The following is a 23,942-nucleotide window of genomic DNA, read 5'->3' on the forward strand; positions in this document are numbered from 1 at the left end:
CCAACAGCTATTGCTGATCGTGTGTGGGGAAACACAGTGGCTCTGCTTTTCTTCCTCTTGTTTAATGAGAGTAAACTTAATTAGCAGATCTTGCTCGTTTCCCAGATGGGGCTCATTAATATTGTAGCCTCCTCTTCCAGGTAGGTGTGACACCGGGTTCGGCAGCACGCAGGCGACTCAGAGGAGCTGTGGGGATGGGCAGGAGGCAGGGACCGGTGTGGGACAGGAAGCAGAGCCTGGCAAGGTCTCTCTGTCCCCAAAACGTGGCACAGTGTGGTGTGGAGCAGGATGTCCCCGTTCCCCATGCTGGGACAGTGCCCGGTGGGATGGCAGCCCCTTGTCCCCGTGCTGAATCCCCTGGGGACAGGGGGACCCTCTCTCTGAGCATCCAGGGAGCATCCAGCATTAGGAGGGAGAAGGATTTGGGTTGCAACAGGCAAAGCTGTCTGGCACGATGCTGCTCCTTCTCTGCCTCCCCAGAGCCCGCGTGGTCCCTACCGCAGATCGTCACCCTCCTCCCTCTGCGAGCACCCCCGTGGATCAGGGTGTCCCTGCCAGCCGGCCGCACCACGGGACAGGCAGCCTGTTCCTGGGGGGCAGGGTCAGGCCACCTTGAGGCTTCGCTTTATCTGCCCTGCTGTGTGTTTTGGCTCAGTTTCGCTGCCAGGCGGCTCGGATGTGCCCCAGGCATCAGCGTCACTTAGCCTTGACTTTCTGCACGCTGCGTGCTCTGATCTCGGTGTTTAAGGAAAGCAGGGCGTTGGGATACGCGGTGTCCCCACAGTTGCTTAGATTAGATTAGGCGCTGTCTTCACCGGGACCTCTTTGCAGGGTGGTTGTCACTTTGGTCTAGTGACTGCTGGGGCTTGTTTTGGCTTGTGCAGCAAAGATGGGCGAGTTATCTCCTGGGCTGGTGCTGGTCCTGTTTGGAGGATCAATCTTTTGGCCCCCTCTGAGCAACATCTCTGCAATTCCTTGCTTTTTTGGGTGGTGCTGGCTTCACACAGCAAAGCTGCTTCAGGAGGACAGCCTGGTGGCCTTTTGGAGGGTGAACAAGTCTGCCTTGGTGCAGAGCCTTGGTCTCAGGATGGGGAACTGAGACCTTCCTCACCACGGTGGGCAGAGAGGTCCTGCCTGTGGGATCATCTCTCTGTCCCTTCCCATCGCAGCAGAGCACGGAAGTCGCTCTGTGGTTAGACCTAGTCCTGGTGTGGTTTCAAACACACATCGTTACGTCACACCAGTCTGGGACTGCCTGGTCCCGCTCTTCGGACAGGCCGATGCTGGTGGGAGGTGCCCATGTCGGCAGCGGGGTTTGGAAGCTGTTTTGGCTGTTGCTGCCATGTCAGGCGGTGAGTGCAAGGAGAGGCCAAATCTGCCAGGACGGCTGCTCTGCCTGCGAGGCAGAAGGTCAGTGAGATGTCGTGCCCAAGGGCTAGTGGCATCTTCATCTCCTCCTCCAGGACAGATGGTGCAGGTGAACACGAGTGGTGGGAGGCAGTGCCCAGCACCCGGGATGGCAGGAGAGGAGGTGGGGGAAGAGCTGCCCATCCCTGCCAGGCTGGGCGTCAGCGTGACGGGGCTGGCTGGGGACCAGGTGCCCGGGAGGACAGCGTGGAGGAGCAGGCATGGAGTGACCCCTCGTGCAGGGCTCGGTGTCCTCCCTGTGCACGGCGTGTCTCCTCAGTGGTCTCGGCGAGGCAGACTGCTCAAGTGGCACCAAGTCCTGGATGCTCCCGCAAAAATACGTGGTGGCAGGTAGAAAGCAGAGACCCCATGGGCTGGGATAGCACAAAACCAGCATCAAAGTGCCCGTAGCAAATTGTCCTGGCACCTTCCCATGGCCTCGCTGGTAATGGCTTGGATTAAGAGTATGTTGTGATGATGGGAGACACCTGGTCCCAGGGGTGGCTCACAGAGACTCTTCCGTGTCCTCCTCAGGCGTGGTTAGGGGCCTGTGTCAGACGTGGTGGCCCTGTGGCTGCTTACAGAGGCAGAGCAGAGGGGGACCCCATTCCTGGGCAGGGTGCCGGGACCAAGACTGCACGAGGGGGCCAGAGCTGTTGGCATTATGAGAGGAGATGTGGTGGCCTGAACGTATCTCTAGACATAGCCAGGATCTGCTGCCTGGACTTTGCATCATCTTCCCAAAATACCAGCAGCGGGGTCTGCCAGGAGAGGGACCCACAGTGTCCCCGGGGCAGCTGGCTGCTCTGCTCCGCCGGCCCCCGGGCTCTGGCCAAGTAGGGTGCTGAGGCAGAGGCTGGTTCCTGGCGAATTCCCCAGCGAGGAGCCTGCTCCTGCCCGCGGCTGAGTCACGGACCCGTGAGTAAGAGGCAGAGAAGTCTTTGCCATAGTAACGTCGGCGCTTTGTAATCGCGTTAGCGTGATGGGGAACTGCTGCTTCAGACAGAAACGTGCAGTTGCTGAATCGCTGCCGTGGCAGAGGCGCGAATGCTGGCAGTGCCGGGGCATCGCCGCTGCTGCCAGGACGGGGCGAGGGCACCGCGGAGCTCTGCCTTCCTCCCGCCGCCCCTCCGTGCCTTTGCAGAGCCCTTTCTCAAGTGCCTTTTTTCCCCTCTCTCCTGCCCACTTTGATAAAAATAGATTTTGAGCAAGCAGCGTTTCCAAGCAAAAAGCAGTTGTATTTGTTTGTTTTATCTGGAAGTTTTTTAAAGGATTGAAAAGTTGGCGGGGGAGGGGGAAAGGGGGGACCAGCTCTTCCCAGCACAAAAATCCAGCAGCAAAGTTAACGTTTCCACCACGGCTTTATCTTTTCATCCATGTAAATAAACGTCCTACACACGTCATTCGTGTGGGGTTTGCAGGGAGAGCCGGAGATGATGGGCCTGTTCCTACTGGTAATATTTACTCAAGCAACAAGAGCAGGAAACAATAGCAAAGCCGAGACTTTCCCTTTAGGCTGGTGGGAGGGAGCAGCTCTCCGTGTCCTTGTGGCTGCGGCACGTGCCCCGGCGAGCACGGATGCGGCTGTCCCGGGGCAGGACCGGGCACCAGGTAGCTCACCTTCGGGATGCCGTGCCGCCCGGAGCGTGCCCACTACCCGACAGCGACAGCCTCCCCGGCACGGGAGTCAAAGTCCTTTGGCAGCCGCTGCCGTAGGACGCGTGAAAGCTGGTGCACGAAAACATTGGCTGGGCCATATCTGGGGTGTCGGCTTCATTATCTGCAGATGAGTCTCGGGCCGTGGCCACGCACGATTGTGCAGCTGGAGGTAGTCCTTGGAAAGGCGCAGGACGAACACGTCGCACGCGTGTAATGAGTGGACGCGGGACCACTGGGCTCTTGCCAGCCCGGCACTGGTGACTTCTGCACGTGCATCCCTTGTCCCTGCGTCAGTGCCACCCCTCCCTCGGAGGCTCGCTGCCGCCTGGGGCTGGAGCTCTGCACAGAGCTGGGCTGGCCATTGCATGGCAGTCAAAGTTTTTTGGCTAGGTGAGACGATGCTGCTGGGCTTTTGGCAGGCGAGTCCGGTCCCAAGGACTGATTTTCAGAGGGTTTACCCGGGGGGGGCCATGGTGGTGTTAGCATCCCTCTCGGCCCTTTTGGCAGGACCAGTGCTGTCTGCTCCTCATCCCTCTGGTCTTTCCTTCTCACCATCCTCTGGCTCTTCCCCAGGAGAAAGAAAGGAACGCCAAGAGGAAGAAGAAAAAAGGCACCGCCGTTCAAAACGAAGAAGCTGCCTTCCCTCCCGCGGCCGAGGACGAGGAGATGGAGGTGTCGGGGACGAGCGGCAACGAGGAGGAGATGGCCGAGGAGGCGGAAGGTGAGGCGGGTGGGGGGCTGCGGCGGGGGGATGCGCTCAGCTCTCCTGGCTTTGCTGCACGGTTGCAGCAGAGGCACCACACACAGCCTCTCCTGGGCTGCACGCGTCAGCGCTGGCGGGGGGGGGGTCACGTTTGTCACCCCAAAGCCGCACCGAGGTGACGGTATCCCACAGCATGAGATGCTCATGGCATTTTGGATGCCTCTGGATTTCACGCTGGCGAGGAGTGCCCTGGATCGCTGCCCTCCTCCCATGGCTGTCTGGAGGGATGTTTATTTTGGGAAGGTCATGCAATATGGGAGCTCTGTTATCAGCAGCCTCTGCTGTGGCTGCCGGGCGCCCACGGAGGTCCCGAGGGGCACGGGGAGGCTTCCAGCAGCCTCCGTGCCCCAGGGACTCCTCAGCCCCCGCATCAAGGCTGCACATAAAGGGCTAATCTGGAACTTGAAGTGGTCCCAGCGACTTCTCCTCGTGCTTAAGGAGAGCAAGCCCTTTGGTTTCCATTATCCATCAGCGCACGCTCCCCAGAGCACCCAGCTTACCGGGCCCTGGCACACTTACGTGCTCTTGTAAACCACATTTCATGGTGTTTTCCCCTGAAAGGGGGATCGTGCACGCTCGGCAGGGTTAGATAGCCGCCACTGCGGGCTCTCGAGGAACTTGGCATGGGCTCAAGGAGGGATAACCCACTAAGGTTTGCGTGTGCCCATCCCCGTCCCATCAGGGCATCGCTGCCGCTGCTGCCTGGGCAGTGGAGCCCACACTGCCAGCAAGGGCAGGGGAAGCTGCAGTCTCCCACCAGCAAGGCTGGTGTACCTTGGCAGGTCTTTCCTCCTCCTTTCTCTTCTAAGGCAGCATTTTCCTCCCTCCCAGCCATTCCAAAGAAAAGAAACAACTTGAAAGTGACAATTTTCAGCTATTTATCGCTTAGAAAGCACGGCAGCGAGTTTGGAGAAAATGTGCATAATTTTCCAACAATAGCCCCATTTGACTTTTGTCAAACTAATTTAATAACTTAACCATCACTGCTGGCACCATGCTGGTTCCTGGCCTTAGCACCCAGGCTAATGGGACTTGAAATGGGAAATCTTTTCAAATCATCGTTGTGAGTGACTCATTACGAGGCAGATTCCAGGTAAATCTTTGTGCGAGGTGATACGTGACTCAGAGGCGCAAAGTAAAAGGTAGTTATTGCTCTTTGTAAGACTGCCTGAGAGGAAACAATGTATTTTTGAGATTAGAGACAGATCTCTTGACATGCTCCCGAGCCTTACGCTCCGAGCCTCGTCTCGTTCTGCTGCTGGGCTGGGCTACGGAGCTGAAGAAGGGCGTAAGCAGGGGGGATGAAATGTCAGGGCGCAGAAGTGCCGGGGCGATGTTATGCAGGAGATGGCCCTTGGCTTCGGGGTGATGTTTGGGGATGCTCAGGCGATAGCTTGGGGTGGGGGGGCGGACTTGGCATGGGGGTTACGGTGTAGACCACGGATTCAGTGTCCAGAGGGAGTGTGCTGGAGCCTAGAGTTTGGCTGAGCCTGGGACGAGCCACTGTTGGGTGTCTTGGTGTGGCGTTCAGAGTAGCATGGAGTGGCAGTCAGGGAGAGTTTGGCCAAACACGCTGTAAACCTCGTCGCTGGGTGGGGGACGGGACACCTCATTACTTGATTGCAAGTGAGTAAAGGTTGGAGAAGGCTGAGATTCCTGATGAGCGTGGAGCGTTTTCCTGCCAAGGAAGCGTGGATGTGCTCAGACATACAGCTCTTGGGACGCAATCCCCCTGGTGTCACTCATCTCGCTGGCGTTTGAAAGCTGTCTGTGCTGCTGTGGAGAGAGACAAGTCAAGGGATGCGTGTGTGCAAGCCTTCAGGCACAAACACGAGAGCCCTGCCCGGTGGGGACGTGCTGAGATGGGACTGTGGAACTCTGGTGCTCCTGGCCCTGGACGTGTTTGTCCGGCAAAGGCTTGGAGGGAACGATCCTCTCCCCAGCCATAGAGACAATCTCTGAGCAGCACCTTCCTCTGCAGCGGTGCCTGGACGCTTGGGCATCCAGCTCACTTCAAGCCATTGGTGGCAGATTTGAGAATGCTCCTTTCCGTGTAATGATTAACCTGTCCCGCAGCGCTGCCAGCGCTTTGCTTTCACCGACCCTGACCTCCTTTCTTCTGCCACTGGCAGCTTAAATATCAACAAACATGCACGGTGTTTTGGGATGGTCCCCAGCTGCCCCGGGGGTGGCAGAGCCAGGGACACGGGCGACGTAAGTCAGCGAGCAGGGTGCCAGCGAGGTGCCTGGCCCTGGGGGAGCAGAGCTGATCCAGAGCCACGGGTGAGAGGGTGAGGAGGGAGCAGGTCCCGTCCTGCGGATCCAGCCAGCAGCCAGGATTTTCCCTTAAAACCCAGTCGCTCGGTCTCCAGGCTTTTGGGCGTGTGGTTTTGTGTTTGGGTGGGGGTTAACAACAGTCGTCGTGCTGGGCGAGCAAAGAGGCTCCCAGAGCATCCCCTTTGCTTAGTAGGCTCCGAATCCAGGGATCCCGGCGCAGCTCTCCCAGCCCCGGGATCGTCTCCCCCTCGGAGGAACGAGGGCGTTCTCCTCCCATGGGAGGGGGCGGAGGCAGCGATATGGGAAGCGAGAATCTCGGGCTGATCCTTATTTTTATTTCTTCCCTTTTCTCAGCTGCAGTAAATAACAGCTCCGACACCGAGAGCATTCCCTCGCCAAGGCCCGAAGCCAAAGAAGGAGGCGAAAACGGGGCCAAGGCACCACCCGGGCCAGGAGGTGACTCCGGCACAGAACCGGCAGTCAAGTTGGAAGAGGCTCCAACACCCCTCGACGCTCCCACCGCTCCCCCCGCCAACCCCGCTCCTGCCGCCAGCCCTCCGCCGGAGGCAGCTCCCGAGCTGCCCAGCAGCGAGGAGAAAGCGCAGGAGGATCTGGTGGTGGACGTGGTGAAAACGGAGGAGCCAGAGGAGAAGGCGAGTGAAGAACCCTGCAAGAGCGAGGTGAAGAAGGAGGAGAGCGAAGACAGCCAGGAGAAGGACAAGGGGAATGACAAGAAGGTGGAAAGCGGCGTCAGCAGCGGAGGGACAGCAGGGACAGAGGGGACGCCCAAGGCTGAGAAGAAGGAGAGCCATAAAGGCAGTAAAGGCCCCGGGGTGAACCCCGACAGCGACTCCAGCGCAACCTGCAGTGCGGACGAGATGGACGAGCAGGATGCTGTGGACAAGAGCAGGTAGGAGCAGGGAGAGAGGTGGGCAAGTGCACGGCCCGAGGGCCAGATGAGCGTCTCCATTGTGTGCCGCAGTGCCCATGTGCACTTTTGTGAGCTCCTTCTTGGGAATATCACCACTCAGGCACTCCCCCAGGTGAAAGGACATGCCCGGCTGTGTCCCCACATGGCCATAACCCTTTGGCCCATCGCTTGCAGAGGGGCCGTGACACAACGGGCAGTGCGATGTCCCAATGTACGGGTGCTACTGGGCAATGGCCGTGGGCAGGTGTTGGGTGCAGATCTGCTGCGTCTGCTGGCCGCAGCCCATCTGGGTGATGCAACGGAGCAGGATGTGCCCTCGGGGACAGCGGAGTTCTGCAGAGGTGCAGGCTGGTTTGCCAGCATCCAGGGTTGAGAACGGTTTCTGTCTGAGTTGGCACTGGCAGGAGAGAAGTCACATCAGGGACATGTTCCCAGCGCAGAGAGGGGGCGAGTTGCTCCCTCAGCGGAGATGCTGCTCGGATTTGTGGGGGTGAATTATCCATCCTGGCCATAAAGACAGGAGAATGGTGCGGGCTGTGCGAGCTTTCCTGGGGCCGTGCCACTGGCTCTGCACCTGAGCCACTGTGGTCCCGAGCCCTCCACCCTCCACCCACCCCTGGGACCAGCAGCTGAGGCCGCCTCTGACCCTCCATGGATGGTTCTTGGGACAGGGAGGGGAAACACTGACCTCCTTGGAGAAACGTCCTGTTCCCCTCCTGGTCCTTCCCACAGAGCCCTCCCCACCCAAGAGCCTCACAAATGAGGAGAGGGTTTCCTGGTTTTTAAAGAATATATATGAATACATGCGTCTTTAGCGCTGATCTCGCTAATGGCTCCTGCTTCCATCCAGATGGGCGCCTGGGTCAGGAGGGAGCCCCGAGTCCACCCTGCTGTCACACATAGGGACGTCACTCCCTCCCCGCTCCCTGCCTTGGAGCTGGGCTGGGATGAGAGGCTGGCATCCCGCATCCCGCATGTCTCCCATGGGCTCGCAGGGGACGGTTTGGCAGCGAGACGGGTGCTGCCAGGCCGGGTGGGCTGTACGCAGCTCTGGACAGGGCTATTTAAAAAACCGACCGAGCAAAGCAGCGGGACGAGGCGGCAGGTAGCCACCCCTACCGGCCTCCGCGCTTTCCCTGCGATGGGTGCAGGAGCCAGCGGGTGAGTGCTGCTCGTGCGGGAGCATCCTCTGTGCTGTCCAGCCGCCCCGGGGGAGCAGCCCCTCTCGTTGCCGAGCAGCTGGAAGCAGCACTGACGATGCTGAGGGGTGGTGCAGATGCTGCTGGCCCCGGCCCCGTGGCAGGGCTGAGGCCTCTTGGCTGCAGTGCTCCTCTCCAGCAGTGGACAGAGTCCAGACCTACCCCTCCCCACCGTCTCCTCCTTCCCAGACAGGAGAAAACCTCCCAGCAAGGGAGAGTGAGGCCAGCGGGGCTGCGCTCCTCAAGTTTAACATTAACCCAACCGAAAACAGGACAGCAGCGGCTTGTACCGACTTCCTAGCAGCAAAGGAGCAAGTCGTCTTGGGAACGACTTTTTCATCCCCAGCTCCTCGCTGAGTCAGCGCCTATCTCGCTTGTCAAACAGTTACCAGCTTCCAGGAATATTAAACATTAAACAGGCGTCCCGCAGCTCCCGGGCCACTCCTCTTATCCGGTGCGGCGGTGAAGCGCGGGTGATACAGAGCCTGCCGGCATGGGAAAGCTACAGCCGACACCGGCGCCTGGTGCTGCCCAGCCCGGGACCCCCGGGAGCACCTGTGGGATCGCTCCGCAGCCGGATCGGAGGTTTTGGCATCGTTGTGCTCCCGGTGGGGACTCTGCGCCCTTCCCCAGTGTAGGTTTGTTCCCTTGCATTTCCCAGCGACCGAGGGCTGCTCGCCCGCAGGCGGTTACCGCAGCCGCGCTGCTGCAGTGTGACTTGCGATGAGCAGGACGAGGCTGCCGAGATGCCGCGTGAGCCGCCCCGTCACCGCATCACCCGATGCTCGCCCACCCACCCAGCACCAGCGGGGCGTGGGTGCTCTTCCCTGTGCTTGTAAAAGCACCGAGCTGTCCGCAGCATCTCCCAGAAGGGGACGGAGGGTGGCTGGGGTGTCCCCACGGCGAGAGGGAAGGGGTGCAGGGTTGGCGTGAGACGTAGGGGCAGCCTTTCTCGCGTCCTCCTGTGTTCGCACTAGCAAAGACAAGTCCAGGATAAGGAGTCGCAGCCTTAACTCATCAAAGCTGAAGAAGGCTTTGAAATTGTCTGTGGTTCCATGCAGCGTGTGCTGCAACGGGGCTGCTGCTAGCGCCGCCAGTACTGCGGTTCAGCAGGAGGTCACGCCAGACGGGGACGCGTGAGGGAGGCCGTGCACAGTCACCCGCTGCAGACCTGCAGCGCAGAGAGGAGACGCCTGCCCGTAAGCATTGCACCAAGCCACCCCTGCCCTGCACGTCCCGGTCGCTGGCTCAGCCGTAAGTGCAAGGGCTGTGCCGGGCCGGCGACGTGTTGCTGCCGTGACCTTGGCTCGGGGAAGCCCATCAGGGAAATCTGGTAGCTGTCACCTTTGCACAACCACTATGTGTGCAAGGAATTGTTTGGCTGGATCACGTGTTAGTGTGTTGGCTCGTCTGGCAATGAAAGTGGTCCCTGTCTCCATGGCGGAAGGTGAAGGAGTTTGGGGACCACAGCATCTTGGTCACCCCCAAAGCTTCATGCCTGGGAGGGGACGTTTCCCCACTGCCGCGGCTCACCCGTGTGTGTATCAGCCCCTTCCTGCTCAAATCCCGTTGCCATCCCTCCCAACGCCCTCACCCGTGGTTAGGGACTGGTGGGTGGGTTTGGGAGGGCCCGTGTTGGTTTTGGGTGGGTACAAGATGCTGAGGGTTGGTCACCCAGTGCCTTCCAGAGCAGAGCAGACAGCCCTGCGTCCGGCACAAGATCTGCTGGGAGGGACATAACAAATTATGCCATTTGCATATTGATGAATTGAATACCGACTCTGGCTTCCTAAGCGCCAGGATCCTGGAGGGCTTTAGGAAGCCTGAGGATCTTAAGTGCACTTAAAGGGACTTTAAGGGTGCTTAAACGCATCTCTGCAAGCGCCACGAGAGCACAGGGTGGCTGCTCTGCCAGGGCTGGCAGGACCCTGCTTGCTGATCAAGCTTGCCGGTCTCTGGCAAATCAGGCTGTTTAGCTATGTGTCCCGCAAGAACGGCTGCCAAGGAGGAGAGCGGTGCTGAGCACAACCGCAGCTGCTGAGATCCGTCCCGTGTCACTAGCGGCCACACAGTGACGTGGAGCTGGGCCAGCGCTCCCGGGTCTGTCACCTCCCGGTGAGCGCCAGGACCTGTCTCGTCCCTGGGGTGATGCGTTACCGGCCCGGTAACGCTGGCGTCGGGGATGAAGCGGCAGGAGAGGAGCTCTTTGCTGGCACCGGAAGCTGAGCTGGCGTGGTGCTGGCAGCCTGCGCTGGCTGCCCTGCCTCCTAGATGATGAAAAATTGTCCTTTTTTAAAAAGAATAATTTAAAAAAATTGGCTTCTTTTGGGCAAAATCAGAGCCCAAAGCGCCACGGGAGCGGGGCCAGGGCTGCAATGCTGTGAATACAGGGTGTCCCCAGCTTGGCCACCCCAGAAGAGCGGTGCTGCAGCTCAGCATGGCGTGAAGGTCTTGGGAGGAAATGCCAGGTGCCCTTGTCCCCAGCCGTGTGTCTCAGCAGCCTTTTGGGGCATTGCACCCTGCCGGGAGCCCCACATACCCCACGGCGTGGCTTCACACCACCCGTGTGGCCCCGTGGGCAGACGTCATTGCAGTTATTGGGGGAGCAGCTCAGGTTTGCTGCTTCTCGCCTGGTCTCCCCTGGGTGCTTAATCGGAGCACCCCGGTCCCAACCTGGAGGTGGGTCCCCTTCCCTCCGATGCCAGGCACTGCGCAGAGCGAGGGCTGGGGTGATCCCAGCACCATGATAAGTTTATTCCCCGCACATGGCCCCGCCACGCTTGTTTATTCATCCAAGGGTGAGCATGGGATGACCTTGAAATTTATAGGCTGAAGAGAGCAGTGAAATAACAGCTAAAATAAACAAATCAAGCTGTAAAGCTTGAAAACTATGAACTGGCTTCAACAGATTGGAGTTGGGAGGCAGAGAAAGCAGAGATGGCCTGGAGAGATGTGATCCCTGGGGTCTCGGCACAGGCTCAGGAGCTGGACACACCAAGGGTTTGACCCGTGAGCTTCCACGCCTCCATCCCCATCCCTTTTTGGCGGCACCATGGAGATGCCCACCTTTCACCGTTTGCACGGGGGCTCGGCACGGCCGTCTGAGTGCCTACTGGGCACCTCAAACAGCCGAGGGGAAGAGCAAACGGAGAGGGTGTGGGGCTGCACAGCCGCTGGGCTGAACACCAAATCCCATCCAAATCCAACCTCTCATCTTTCAAGTGATCCGAGCATCCTGGCTGCATGCACGTGGTTGCTTGCCCAGGCTTTAGCACCTTAATAAAAGACAGTCTTGAAGAGGAGCATGAGGCCGATCCCAAGTGCCGGGTGAGCACCACGTGTGAGCTCCGGGGAGTGGCGTGATGCCCAAATGAAATCTGAACTGGCCACCCTGCTCTGTAACTCCCAGCTCCAGCTCCAGGCTCCAGTTCTCCCTCAGGCAGATTCTGGATAACAGCAGCAGATTTGCTAGAAATAGTTAGCGTAGGGGATGAGGGAAAGAGGGCTCAAGAGCCTGTCAAGCTGGACATTATGGTCTCTGAGCATGGATCCCCATGGAGTTGTCTTCTCTGGAAAACAGGATTTGAATCCCATTCCGCTCTCCGCCCCCCCCCAGCCTTGTCATCCTTGCGGCAAAGCTGCCCAAGTTGCTAGCTGGGCATTGATGGGCCAGGTTGCATTCCCCTCTGTGCCTGCCCTCGGAGACCAAAATGACCCAGGGACGCCTGCAGCCCACCAAGGTCAAGGTTGAGACACATCCCCAGTGGCTGCGGGTTCCCTGTGCTTTGGGCAGCGCAGCAGATTTTCCTGCTGAGCAACCTCCTGTCGAACAAGCATCCTCATGGTGGATGCTGAGATCTTTGGAGCGGTAGTTGCCATCTAAACAGGTTTGGGGCCGGGGCAGCAGCTTGTGAGGCTGGAAGCCCAAGTGCACATGTGTTTAAGAGTCCAGATTCCCAGCAACCAGCAGTGGTCCGGCATGCTCCTCTCTGATGAAGATTATGTCCTCTAGGCTTGGCAGCATAAAACAGAGGGGTGCAGGACATGGGGGAGCGACGGGATGTGGAGCTTGTCCGTGGCGTTGCCCGGCTGACACGCGTGTTTTATCTCCAGGTTGCTGTCCCCCCGGCCCAGCCTGCTCAACACTGCCAGCGATGCCAGGCTGAACTCCTCGCCGCAGAAGCCGCTGGACCTGAAGCAGCTGAAGCAGCGTGCTGCTGCCATCCCTCCCATCGTGAGTACCCCACCGGAGAGGGCCGGGACTGAGAGCGTGGCGGCCGCGTGTGCCTTGTGCACGCTCTTCCATCGGGCTGCGTCCCCTGCGTGGCGTGCGTCAGGGTTGCAAGGATGCGCTCGTCCCTGCGAATGGCCGAGCTCGTGCTCTGCAGAGAGCTATGCCTGGGCGGTGCGAGCCCCCCGGCAGGAAAGGTGCTCTCTGTGCAGAGCGTGTTCCCAGCTGCCGGAGCAGCTCTGCCAGCAACGTTTGGATGTCCCTTGAGCTCTTTTATCAGAATGTCATGGGAGGTCTGGACAGAAAAAGCTCATTGGCACGTGACTGCTGCCTCTCGTTGCTTTAAAAAGCAAGTGTGCACCTTCCCAGGCCTGCGCTTCTCTTCATCTCATGTGCTTGAAGAATACCACATAAAAAGCAATTCTGCTTTTCCTCATCCAGAAGCTCTGCTTGGTCCCCCTTTTTGGCTACCCCGTAGACGTGTACTGAAAAAGTATGTGTTCTCCAAGGCTGATGGTTCCTGCCGGTGCAGTGACTTGGGCTGTGACAAAAAGCACCCCAGTATCTCCAGGGTCAGCACTAGAGGACAGCATCACAGGGTGGGCAGGGAAGGAATCCCTGCTTTTGGGGTTTGTGTTCTCAGGGAGGACCCCTTCCTGATGCTCTTCCAGTTTCCAATGTTACAGCTTAAGCTGTGGCTGCTGTAGTGTGACTTCTGGCAAGAGCTACAAGCACTTAACTGTAGATTAGAGGTTTTGAACAAGGGAAGTCTGAGGCCCTCCTGTAGTGTCACCAGCAGAGAGCCGATACTCTTTGTTGTGGGCTTTTTTAATCTCCCGTGGCTGGTGAGCTTTGGAGCCTTGTTTGGGCTGGTAAGACTTGCAGTGACAGTGTGGGGCAGGTGCTTCTCCTAACCCCTTGATGTCTCCAAGACTGTTACGGATGTCAACAGCACATGGCAAGTGTCACCAAATCTTATTGCTTTGCAGATTTCCGAAGGTTTCTCGGAGGGGATATTGCAGAGTGGAAGTGTGAAGCCTCAGGTGCCTCCCCATGCCTTGGCCCTCTACCAGCAGCAGATCACAAAAGCCCACGAGTCTGCCCGCGAGGACGTGCCCCCGAGCAAGCTATCGCAGTCCCAGCAGCAGCAGGCTGAGAAGGAGCAGCAGCAGCCAAGCAGCAGTCCCAGGGGAAAGAGCAGGAGCCCCGCTGTTGGTGACAAGGAAGGTAGGAGGGTGGACGCATCGGTGCGCATCTATCCGCGCAGAAACGCCCGATGCGTGCAGCTGTACGCAGCCGGCAGCTTTCCTCCTCTTAGGTGGAGGCTTGCTTCAACCCTTGGAAGCTCTTTAATAGCATCTTGAAGCAGGACCAGAGAGGCACGGCTAATTTCCCATGTTCATTAGACAGTACATCATGTCTCATTGAGCCTACAGCAAACACAGGGCCAGTGTGGAGCACTGAGGAGGTGAAGATTGCCTTTATTAGCGTCTCTGCCATTCACTTGAGAGCAGAGGGGCCTGGAGGCATGCCAGGGCTCCGGGTACAATGGCTCTTTTCTACCTTGCTGGCTTTCTGTAAAGAATGCTTTTAATGCTCAGTGGGGACCATTATTTCATTTAAAATCAATGCTAATACTGTGACTCGGAGTCCAAAGGTTCCTATAAAGATTCCCAGTGCTTTCTCCCCGGAATAGCTCTGATGTGGCTTGGCTGCCTAATGAACAATTCAGAGTTTCCCACCGTAGAGCATCTGAAGTGTTATTAGCTTGAGCACCTGGGGATCAAGGTTAAGGAGAGACGGGAAGTCTTGATGAGACCATCCTCTAAATGTGGTTTTAATCTGAGCGTCGGAGTCTGTTCCAGTTCAGAGTCTGCGTCCCTGCCCCTCTCAGCCAGCCTGCGGTTCAGTTGCGTGGGAAGACGAGACGCTGTGGCAGGATCAGAGGAGCAGGGAAGTCGGGCTGGGTGGGTGCGATGTCCCCCAGTGCTAGATCCTGCACGGGGATGGCTGCAGCTGCAAAAATGACCTGCTTACGCATGTTGAGGGATGGTGTATGGGACTACACTGACGAGGCAGATCCGCACTGGACCTGGGCTGTGATCTTTGCTGGAAAATGGGTTCACTAGCTCACCCTCCAGCAGCCAGGATCTTAGCAGCCTGCTCTGCAGTGTCCAGCCCCAAGTATTTATTCTTCAAGCAGTCATGTCCCTCTGGACAGAATGGTGTGCTAGCAAGAAGAATTGGTTGGTAGCACTTGGCCAATTTTTTTTTAAACAATAAATAGCACCATGTGTGCATCACACCTCCAGAATACTTTGCATAAAAGTAAGGAAGGTGACTGTTCGCCCCAAATGAAAGGAAGTTCCCCCCCCTCCCCGAGTCATGGTGTTCCCACTGGTGAAGTCCTGTCTCCAGCTGTGCTCATGTTTGCTGCCCAGGTGGAACAGTTCCCCTCCAGCTCTCCCCATTGGCAGCAGGTAATCAGGTTTGATCTCTTCCTGCGCCGTAATCCTGTGCAGATCTGGCCTTGCACAGCTCAGCTTCCTGGTGAGCTGGGTGGCATGGCCAGCGCTCAAACCCGGAGCTCTGCATCACCAGTGTCCCAGTGCTGCAGCTCCGGCTTCCTGCTGGCCGCAGGAGGATGAGGTGAGGCAGATCTGTGTGTTAGGTACAAGGCAGGGTTTGGGGGTTGGAGATCAACCACGCCATTCTGCAACCTGTTGGCACTGTTACTCCGTGCAAGGATCTAGCACCCAGGTGGATTTTTTATGGCTTTGTTCTCTGCAAAGCACTAATGATATGAAGCGCTTTATTCTCTCCTCTCACACCTCTGTAGCACTCCGAATCTTCCATGTTAATGAAACTAATTACGCCTCCCTGTACCCCTGCGAACATCTCTAGCAGGTCCTGGGCTCCAGCTGTGTGATGTCCAGTCCCTGCGTAGCTGTGGGTCTGGGCTGGTCTTCCCTGTTCCTGGAGGGAATGCATCTCCCATTTGAAAACCAGCAGGTCTGTGATGAAAGTCATTTTGAGGGGAGAAATCAAATCCCCCAAAGCCCTGGTTTCAGTACGGGTATGGACTCAGGCAGCTGCTCAGCGCTGTCTCTGCCTCTTGGATCACATCCTGGCTGTGGATCAGGGGTTAGAAGGGAGATAGCCAGATAGTCCTGGCAAATCTGTGTATGTCCCTTCCCTCCCCTGCTCTCTGAGGCGTCCCAGTGAAGTGGCAGGCGTCCAGACTGCAGACATCGTGCTGCCACACCGCCTCTACACAGACCTCGCGTTAAACGGGAGAGTCCAGCGCAGCCTGCAGAGCTTTCAGGAGAGCAGCCCCGTGCCACCTCCGAGCAAGGGGCCGGCTCCACCAGAGCAGGTACACCCGTTCCTCCCCTGCTCGATAAGAGAGCTTGAACTCTTGCAACCGCTCCAGAGATTAACATCCTTCACACCGCTCTGGATCCGCTTCAAAGCCAAGTCTTGCACACATCCTGGCCGAGGCGTTGGCTGCCTCGCAGCCGCTGGCTGGGGCCGTATCGGCTTGGAGGGCGGCCAGCCGAGCCGTACCTTCCTGAGCACTGCCCTCCCCTCCCCTGCCTTCCAAGACGAGCTGCTAATCGCAGGGCCGGGCAGAGGCAGGCAGCCCTGCCTGGATCTCACCTACAGGCAGACAGATCCCTTTTCCCATTGCCGAGTCGCCGTCGGGCATATCTTTGGTTATCGCTCGGCGGTTTGAAAGCCAGCGTTATGTTTTGTGTTGATTTAGTTGTGTTGAGTTTGGCCTTTGTAGGCGATGGGGAGCCAAGAGCATTAATTTGGATGACGGATCATATAAACTCTGACTCCTTCGCTCCCATTCCAGGGGCTTGATAAACGGTAATAGGAACTCTCTCTTCCCCGCTTAAGTGCTATTTTATCAAAAGCTGGCTGAGTTATAGCCACTCTCTAATGCGGGGGCAATTAGGAACTGGCCGCATTTCACAGGCTGGAGAGGCACGCAGGGGAGGAGACGGCTCCCGCGGGGAGGGGAGGAGGACGGGGCTCTCCAAGAGCCATCCAGGGTGCACGTAGCCTTGGCTAACAGTGCCTTGGCGTCGGAGAACATCTTCAGCCGGGACATCCCAGTGCCGTTTGCCCACTCCCCCCCCCGCCAGCATGAGCAGAGCTGATTGGGGCTGAGCTGAAGGAGAGAAAATCAGGGAGCGTGGACGTGCCAGGGCCTCTCCGTCGGTCTGGAGGGTGTGCCTGGGTTCCCCCGTACTGGCAGGGTGAAGGGATCCCCTCTGGGATCCAGCATGGGGAGAGAAGAGGCCGCAGCCGAGGTCCGGCCCCGCCAGGCTGCAGAGGTGTGTGTGCCTGGACACCTCTGCCTGCCGATAACGGGTTTCTTCTCTCGCTGAAGGGGACAAGAATAATCTCCCAGCTTCTGAGTACACTGAGCATTAATAATGATAATGCAGTAAAGCCTCATTAAATTGGGCCTCTGATAATCTGCTTGCCCTATTATTAGGCTTAGCAGGATTCAGGCATCTATTTTTATCAAAAATTGATGGCTAAAGACTGGGTTCATTTGTGATTACTGTTGGTTGTTTACTGCCCAGTTTCTAATTTCTGGTCAATGCGGACGTTGTGCAGGTAGGTCTGGGGAAGAAGGGCAGTGCAAAATAAGTGTTTATCGATGAAAGCAAATCCTCCCAAACCTGCCCGTAATCCATCCAGTAAAGGCTATCATCTCATCCATCTGCTCGGCAAAGTGTGAGGATGCACTCGGGATGGAGCTGATGCAGATGAACCCCTTCTTTTACCTGCAGAGCATGGCGGGGTTCAGGCATCCCCAGCACGGCTCCTCCATCGTTAGGCACCTCTTGGCTTCTGATCAGCCTTTTTTATAGCCAGGGTGAACCCCGCCTGGCATCTGGTATACCCCGTGCCAGATAATTGCTGGAAGCTTTCCTGCCCCCAGCCCCAGCGCTTTGCAGAGGCATCCGGTCGTCCCGCAGAGCCTGCGTTGATCTTCATTTGCCTTTGACAGTCTCGTACAGCGCGGTTGTCCCAGGTGTTCGGAGAACATCTGCTCACTTCAGGCACTGCACATTATTCCCTTTCTGTCCAAGAAGCTGATGCCTTTATTTCGGGCCGCTTCCCGCAGCCTGCAAATGGTTTCTATCCAGCAGCTGTCCTTTAAGAGTGGCTGAGCTTTCGCGTCGCGATGTGATGTGGGGATGAGCTTGTTCCCGGCGTGCCGGCGTGCAGTGGTGCCTGGCAGTGGCCTGGGGCTCCCCGGGCACACCACAGACCATGTTGTCACCAGCAAGCCGGGGCCTGCTGGATGTCCCCCGCGTGCCGGACGGATGCTGACGTTGGTGCCTCTTGGCTTTAACCTCAGCACAGGGTTTGGCAAGACCATCGTTAATCCCTCCAGCTCTGCCGTGGTGGCTGATGCGGAGCTGTGGGCACAGGCGGGATCTGCCCAGGAGCGGTTTGCGTGTGACCAAGCCCTGGTGAGGAGCTGGACCATGCGCTCGTCCCAGGGACAGCCTGCACGCCAAATGCCGTCTGTCCTGGGCAGGGTGGGATGTCCGTGGAGGTCCCAGCAGGCAGCGAGCACGGACATCCATCCTCCCCGCTGCGCTTTAAGCATCTGAGTAAAATAAATGCTGTCAAATCCAGGCAGTGACAGGGGCTTTTTCTTTTTAGTTTGGTTGGGGAATTCAGCCCTCATCTCAGGGCCAGGTCGGCCTGAGCTGAAGCCACTTCCCGTGCCGGGAGCTGGCTCTTGCTTCCCTGCCCGTGCCCACAGGGACGGCTCACCCGTGGGGCCACTGAGCGAGCTGGTTGCTTTCTGTTTCCCTTGCAGAAAAGTCCGTGCATTTCTCATCCATCGCAGAGGCTCAGAAGCTGAGCACGGAGCCGACGGCCGCCTCGTGCTGGCCCCCTGTCCTGTCCTACTCCCGGGATGTGATAAAAACCTCTCCCCAGGCGGAGCCCCACTTGTTTCAATATAACCCACCAGGCAAGTAAAAGCCACCGTCTGCGTGACGTGTGCCCTCCGTCCTGACGCGGGGCTGAGGGCAGAGCCTGTGGTTGCAGCCAGTATCACAGGTCATGCTCTTATATCAGTGCAGCTTTTTGGGGGGGGTAAGAGACAGGGTTCAGCAGAAACCTGCTAATAACACCTTGCTTTGGCCTGGCCCGGAGCCCCCTCGCTGCTAATGCAATGGCCTGAGGGTGGCCAGGCGGGTGGCCCAGCTCTGGCCAGGGCGGGTTTAGGGACGTGGTTTGTCACAGAGCAGTGCAGGCGCTCCCTGTGCCACTTTCATGCAAAGTCAGGCAGGTTTAATCCTCGCTGCGCTGTCCCTCTCCGGCTGGAGGGCAGACGAGTTGGACACAGAACGTCCTCTGGCTGCAGAGGGAACAAGGCAGTAATTCAAACTATTCCAGTCCTTCCCAAAACGATCGTGTGACTTGGATCCTAGTGCAGGCTCACAGCCGGACACTTCACCGCATCCCTGCTCCCTCCCTTGCCCCTTTTTCTCCCCGATAGCTGCAGCCTCGGTCTTGCTAACACTTGTGTTTTCCGCACAGGACACCCCATCCCATTAAACCTGCATGAGAGCTCTCGCTCGGGGCTGCAGAGACTGGCGAGCATCTCCAACCCTCCTCCCCTCATCTCCTCCACCAAGCACCCCTCCGTGCTGGAGAGACCCGTCGGATCCATTTCCCAGGTAGGGTATGGGGTGCGAGCAGCCGGGGGTGCCCCGCAGGGACAGGCAGCCGCTCCCTGACCTCTCCTCTTGCGCCGCAGGGCATGCCCATCCAGCTCCACACGCCCTACAGCTCCGAGCACGCCAAGGTCCCTGTCGGCTCCATCACCATGGGCCTGCCGCTGACCATGGATCCCAAGAAACTGGGTAAGGAATTGGGAGGCAAGGGATTTCTCACGTGCTCCGAGAGCAACGGGGAGCGAGCTTAGCGGCACGGGGGAAAGGAGCAGCGCAGGACACGGCAAGGGAGCGCAGAGAGACCTGCTAAGAGGATGAAAGGATTAGTCCATCGGGAGAGCAGAGACACAGGGAGCTAAATTTGTGCAGTATAGGAAAGCAGCAACTCGGTCAGGGATGCATCCCAGCCTATAAATACCCTCTGGCTAATACTGTGATCGAAGGAAGGAAATATATTGCCGCTCCCCAGGCCGGTAGGATAAAGAGTAAATGGCCTGAAGTGAACAAAGAAAGTGTTTAGTCTGCAGATTTGGAACCATTTCTTAACAGCAGGAGGGGATGGGCGAGGGACCAAGTCTGAGGGGGGAGGGATGCGGGCCCTATGTCCCGCTGCGCGTGGGTCCTGTTATAAACCAGCACTGGGTTTTCAACGCCAGCTCCAGTCCCGGTGTGGGCAGCACCCGCCAGTGCCTTTGCCAGGGCGAAGGATCTGGCTTCACTGGCCAGTGGTTATGCGTTCGACCGACCACCGCAGCTTTGGTGAAGGCCATCCCAAAGCGGTGGGGACAGCAAAGGCGCCGAGGAGATGCCGAGCTGGGGCTGGCAGAGATGAAAGCCTCGAGCAGCCGAGGGCTGCAGCCCCGTGCCCTGCACCTACGCTGATACGTGGTTAATATTTTCCAGTGCCTTTTCCTGGAGTAAAGCAGGAACAACTTTCTCCTAGAAGCCAGGCCAGCCAGCTGGAAAGTCTGGTGCTGCAGCCGTCCCAGGAGGGCTCCATCCTGCGGGGTGAGGAGCCGGGGCGGGAGGGGAGGGATGCTGGCACTGCCGAGCCTGGCGAACGCCACGCTGGCTGCAGCTGCCCGGTGATTTCAGGTTTGATTTCTGGGGTTGTGCCCAGCCGAAGGGGTCTCTTCGCCCCTTTTCTCCAGTGTTACCAGATAGGTCTGTACAGTATCTCAGCGTTTGTAGCCATCTCCCTATATCAGGGCTTCAGGCATTGATCCTGGTGGAGGTTTTATGCTCAAGGGGCACCCGAAAATCTGTTGCTTGAGACAAAGCAAGACCTGTTTGAATTCCATTAATTGGTTTTTTCAGGCTGGGCGGGAACCACATTTCGTTTAAATATAGCCCTCCCATGTTTCTTTCCCCATTAGCTAGGCAGAAGAAAATAAATGCAAAGGTGTTGCTTTTAAGTGCAAATTCTGGTTTGTGAACTCCCCCCAATGAAGGCAGTCAGCAGCCTGAGCACGGTGGGCTGGCTCCAGCCCAGGACAGATACATGAGAATGAACTCAAACTGCTCCAAGCTACATCTCACCAGACATCTGCCCTGATCTCATCAGGAGAGGCTGAGACAGGCTGTGCTTTCTCCTGGGCCCGTAAATCTGCCCAGACCCTCCACGGAGGCAGCAGGGGGCTGGTAGCCTCAAAATACCCATTTTTTTCTACCTCCCAGCCCCAGGTCTGGGTCCTTCAGGGAACGGGGTGGAAAGGGCTCTGCAAGGCATGGGATTTAACACTGACGTCTCTTGGAGGGCTTCCCCTCCAGTGCCGCAGCTTGCAAGAGATTGGGTCGAATCCTGCACTTAGTCAGTAGTCTCAGCCCCACGGTTTTGTGCTGAACAGCAAATCCATCCCCCAGCTCACTGGCTTTGTGTCCCACAGGTACTTCCCTCAGCTCTGCCTCGGGAGGGAGCATCACCAAGGGAACGCCCACATCCAGACCCCCTCCGGAGTCGCCCATCACCTACCGAGGATCCATCACACACGTAGGTCACTCGTCTCCAGCGGTTTTTGCTTCCTGGGTGTTGGCGGCTGCAGCTTGCGGTGCTGGACACGGGGGTCGGGGGTTTGCAGGGTACACCAAGCACGCGGCACAGGGCTGAGCAGCACGGCTCTGCGATGCTCCCGTCCCGTGGAGCCCCTCAGAGGAGTCTGTGGCCGGAGCCTTCGCCAACAGCCTCCGCTGGGGTTGACGTGAGCCCGGTCCTGTGAGCCGAGCTTGCAGAAGAGCAGAGCTCAGCAAGCAGCGGTGCGGAGCCTTACAGCATGTCTAAAGCCCCCTTTGCTTTTCGTAGCTGTCAGGAACCGAGGCGAAAGCAGCTTTAAATGGCTCTGGGAAAATAATCTCACCAGTGCAAGAACATGGAGTGGAGAGAAGGAAGAGATGGGTGGAGGGCCCAGGCCAGGCGGAGGGGAGCGGGAGGCTGTGAGGTGTGTGTAAGGTAGCGAGGTCTCCTGCCAGGGCTGAGCGTGCTGCGCTGGGGGTCCTGGCCAAAGACTCTCTGGAGCAGGAAGATACTTTGGCCTTAATCTACACCATCCATCTTCAGAAGAGCAGCTGGCAAGCGGGTGATAGTTTTTTGCAGTGTGAGTTATTGCTCATCTGTTAACAGAGCGGAGAGCATTAAAAAAAAAAAAAAATCTGTTTCCCGTGGGGATTTTATCTGGCCATCATTCAGATATTTAAAGCCACTCAAGCTCAGATTTTTGCCTGCATCCTTCAAGGACGGTGACCACATTCCCTTTGGCTCTGGGGACCTGAACCTGAATCGTGGCCCAGAGCAAAGGCTTGACTTGCCTGGTGCCCTGCATCCGACAGCTGCCAGGAGCGGATGCTCAGGGGCTGTAAACAACCCATCAGAGCAAACGCAGGCTCCATCCCCTCGCACGCCCCTGCAGCAGCTATGGGCAGCAACGGGTGGGCATGAAGGGTCTTGAGGACCGCGTGCCAGAGGTCAGAAGATGAATAGAGTTTGTTGAGACGCTATTTTACATCAGCTAATTAATCCATCTAGTTTCCTTTGTTTGGCTTGGGAGTAAGGTACCAAGCCCAGACCCAGAGCATTACCTGCCTCTCCTGCTGGCCCAGCAGCCTGCATCCCTCTGCTCCCCTTGGGGAGAAGGAGCCCCCCGTTCCGGCAGCAGCTCCGGCTACCGGAGCTGATATTTGATCTCAGATTAGTCATCCAGTTCGCAGAAGGCAGATCTTGAATATATGCTCTCTGCTCCGAAGCCATCTGTCATCACTTGCTTTCAAATCCCCTCTGAGCACGTCCACGGAAGGAAGATGACTTACCTGGGGCTGGGAAAGCCGTTACCGGGTGTACTGCAAGGACGAATGATCAGAGCGTTGAATCCGTGTGCTGGCACGTCCCAGCAGCTGCGGCGGGGTTTTGGGGACTGCTGGTGCTCAGAGGGCTTGGTACAGAGCAGGGGCATCTCCAGGTGGGGGTGGGGAAGTAGCCAGCACTGGCACAACCTGGAAGCACCAGCAAAGCTGGCTGGGGCGTCGCTTCCCCGAGGCTTCCCATGAGCATCAGTCCTGGGGGTTGGTGGGGTTAAACGAGCAAAGTAGGAGGGCGTCAATCAAGAATGTGCTGTGCCTTCCCTGCGATGGGGTGGGAGATGTGTCACCCCACGGTGGCTGTTTCCGGTTGGCACTGATGGGTTGTGATGGCAGGGGGTGTTAATCACCAGCAATGTCTTCAGGGACACCCAGCTCTGGGTGTTTCAAAGGGGATTTGGAGGGGGGCAGGTGGCTGTGAGCTGTGTCCGTGTGTGCCTCCGGGGAAAGAGAGGTTTTGGTTCACACCACTTGGGTAAGGAGCCTGATGCTGTTTCTGTTGGAGAGCTACCTGGCAGGCTTTGCTCCCCAACCTGCTCCAGGACCAGGCTCATTGACGCCTGCCATCTCGCCCGGGCGTGCTGCCAGCCGCCAGCTCCCGTGCGCAGGCAGCTCTCTGAAGGTCACACTCGCTGCCAGCAGACGTACCCTGGGTGGGCAGGACATCTCCGTGGCTCCTGGACCAGGCTGGGAAAATAGGCCGCAGGGAAAAAGCTAACGCTCGAGCATCCCTGCCATCTCTGAGGGCCCAGGAGGGCACCGCATCTGTTCCCCCAAACCTGTGGGGTGGAAGCGAGCCGGGTAGCTTACTCGGAAACACATAGGGTGACAGAGTTGCTGTTTTGTAGGTCTGTGCTGTTCTCACCCCCCGCCTCTTCCCAGCAGCCTCGTACAGATCACGTACCTTTTTACCGCTCCTCGTTATCGTCCTCATCAATAATTAAGTTGCAAGTCCCTCGCTGTTGGCCGCACCGGGAAGCGGAGGCCAGGCGCGCTCTCCCTCCGCTCAGCCTCCCGCGAGGAACAGCCTGTCCCTGTGCGCGCGCTTGCTTAATTGCTTGTGACACTGTTAAATATGGATCTTGGTGGCTTTCCAAGGGCACCCCGGCAGAAGTGCTGTACAAAGGAACCATTACCAGGATAATCGGAGAAGACAGCCCCAGCAGAGCAGAGAAGGCGAGAGAGGATGCCATGCCCAAAGGACATGTCATCTACGAAGGGAAGAAGGGCCACGTGCTGTCCTACGAGGGTAAGTCATAATCCTCTGCCTTTTTAGGGCAGGCGCCGGGGGTTTGTGCCGCCGTGGCTGGGAGTCAGGAGCTATTTGAGGAAAGACTGACAAAGCGCAACGGGCCAGCCTCGCGTCTTTGCTTCCAGCATCGTTTCTCTCCCTTCCCACCCCGCC

At 57.9% G+C, this 23,942-nt stretch overlaps 1 protein-coding gene across 15 annotated transcripts in view; it reads left to right on the plus strand.

Moving 5' to 3' along the window:
• The window catches only part of NCOR2 (nuclear receptor corepressor 2), a 255,422-nt gene that overhangs the window by 205,746 nt on the left and 25,734 nt on the right, over positions 1-23,942 (plus strand). For all 15 annotated transcript variants that reach the window (XM_054843763.1, XM_054843759.1, XM_054843769.1 and 12 more), the window contains 10 exons: positions 3,640-3,787; positions 6,461-7,016; positions 12,350-12,470; positions 13,457-13,694; positions 18,325-18,480; positions 19,053-19,192; positions 19,273-19,378; positions 20,093-20,197; positions 21,076-21,179; positions 23,636-23,786. In XM_054843763.1, coding sequence (XP_054699738.1) covers positions 3,640-3,787; positions 6,461-7,016; positions 12,350-12,470; positions 13,457-13,694; positions 18,325-18,480; positions 19,053-19,192; positions 19,273-19,378; positions 20,093-20,197; positions 21,076-21,179; positions 23,636-23,786 — 1,825 coding nt within the window. The remainder of the gene's footprint in view (positions 1-3,639; positions 3,788-6,460; positions 7,017-12,349; positions 12,471-13,456; positions 13,695-18,324; positions 18,481-19,052; positions 19,193-19,272; positions 19,379-20,092; positions 20,198-21,075; positions 21,180-23,635; positions 23,787-23,942) is intronic.

The sequence above is a fragment of the Grus americana genome, chromosome 16, assembly GCF_028858705.1.
Source record: "Grus americana isolate bGruAme1 chromosome 16, bGruAme1.mat, whole genome shotgun sequence".
In the NCBI taxonomy this organism is placed as follows: domain Eukaryota; kingdom Metazoa; phylum Chordata; class Aves; order Gruiformes; family Gruidae; genus Grus; species Grus americana.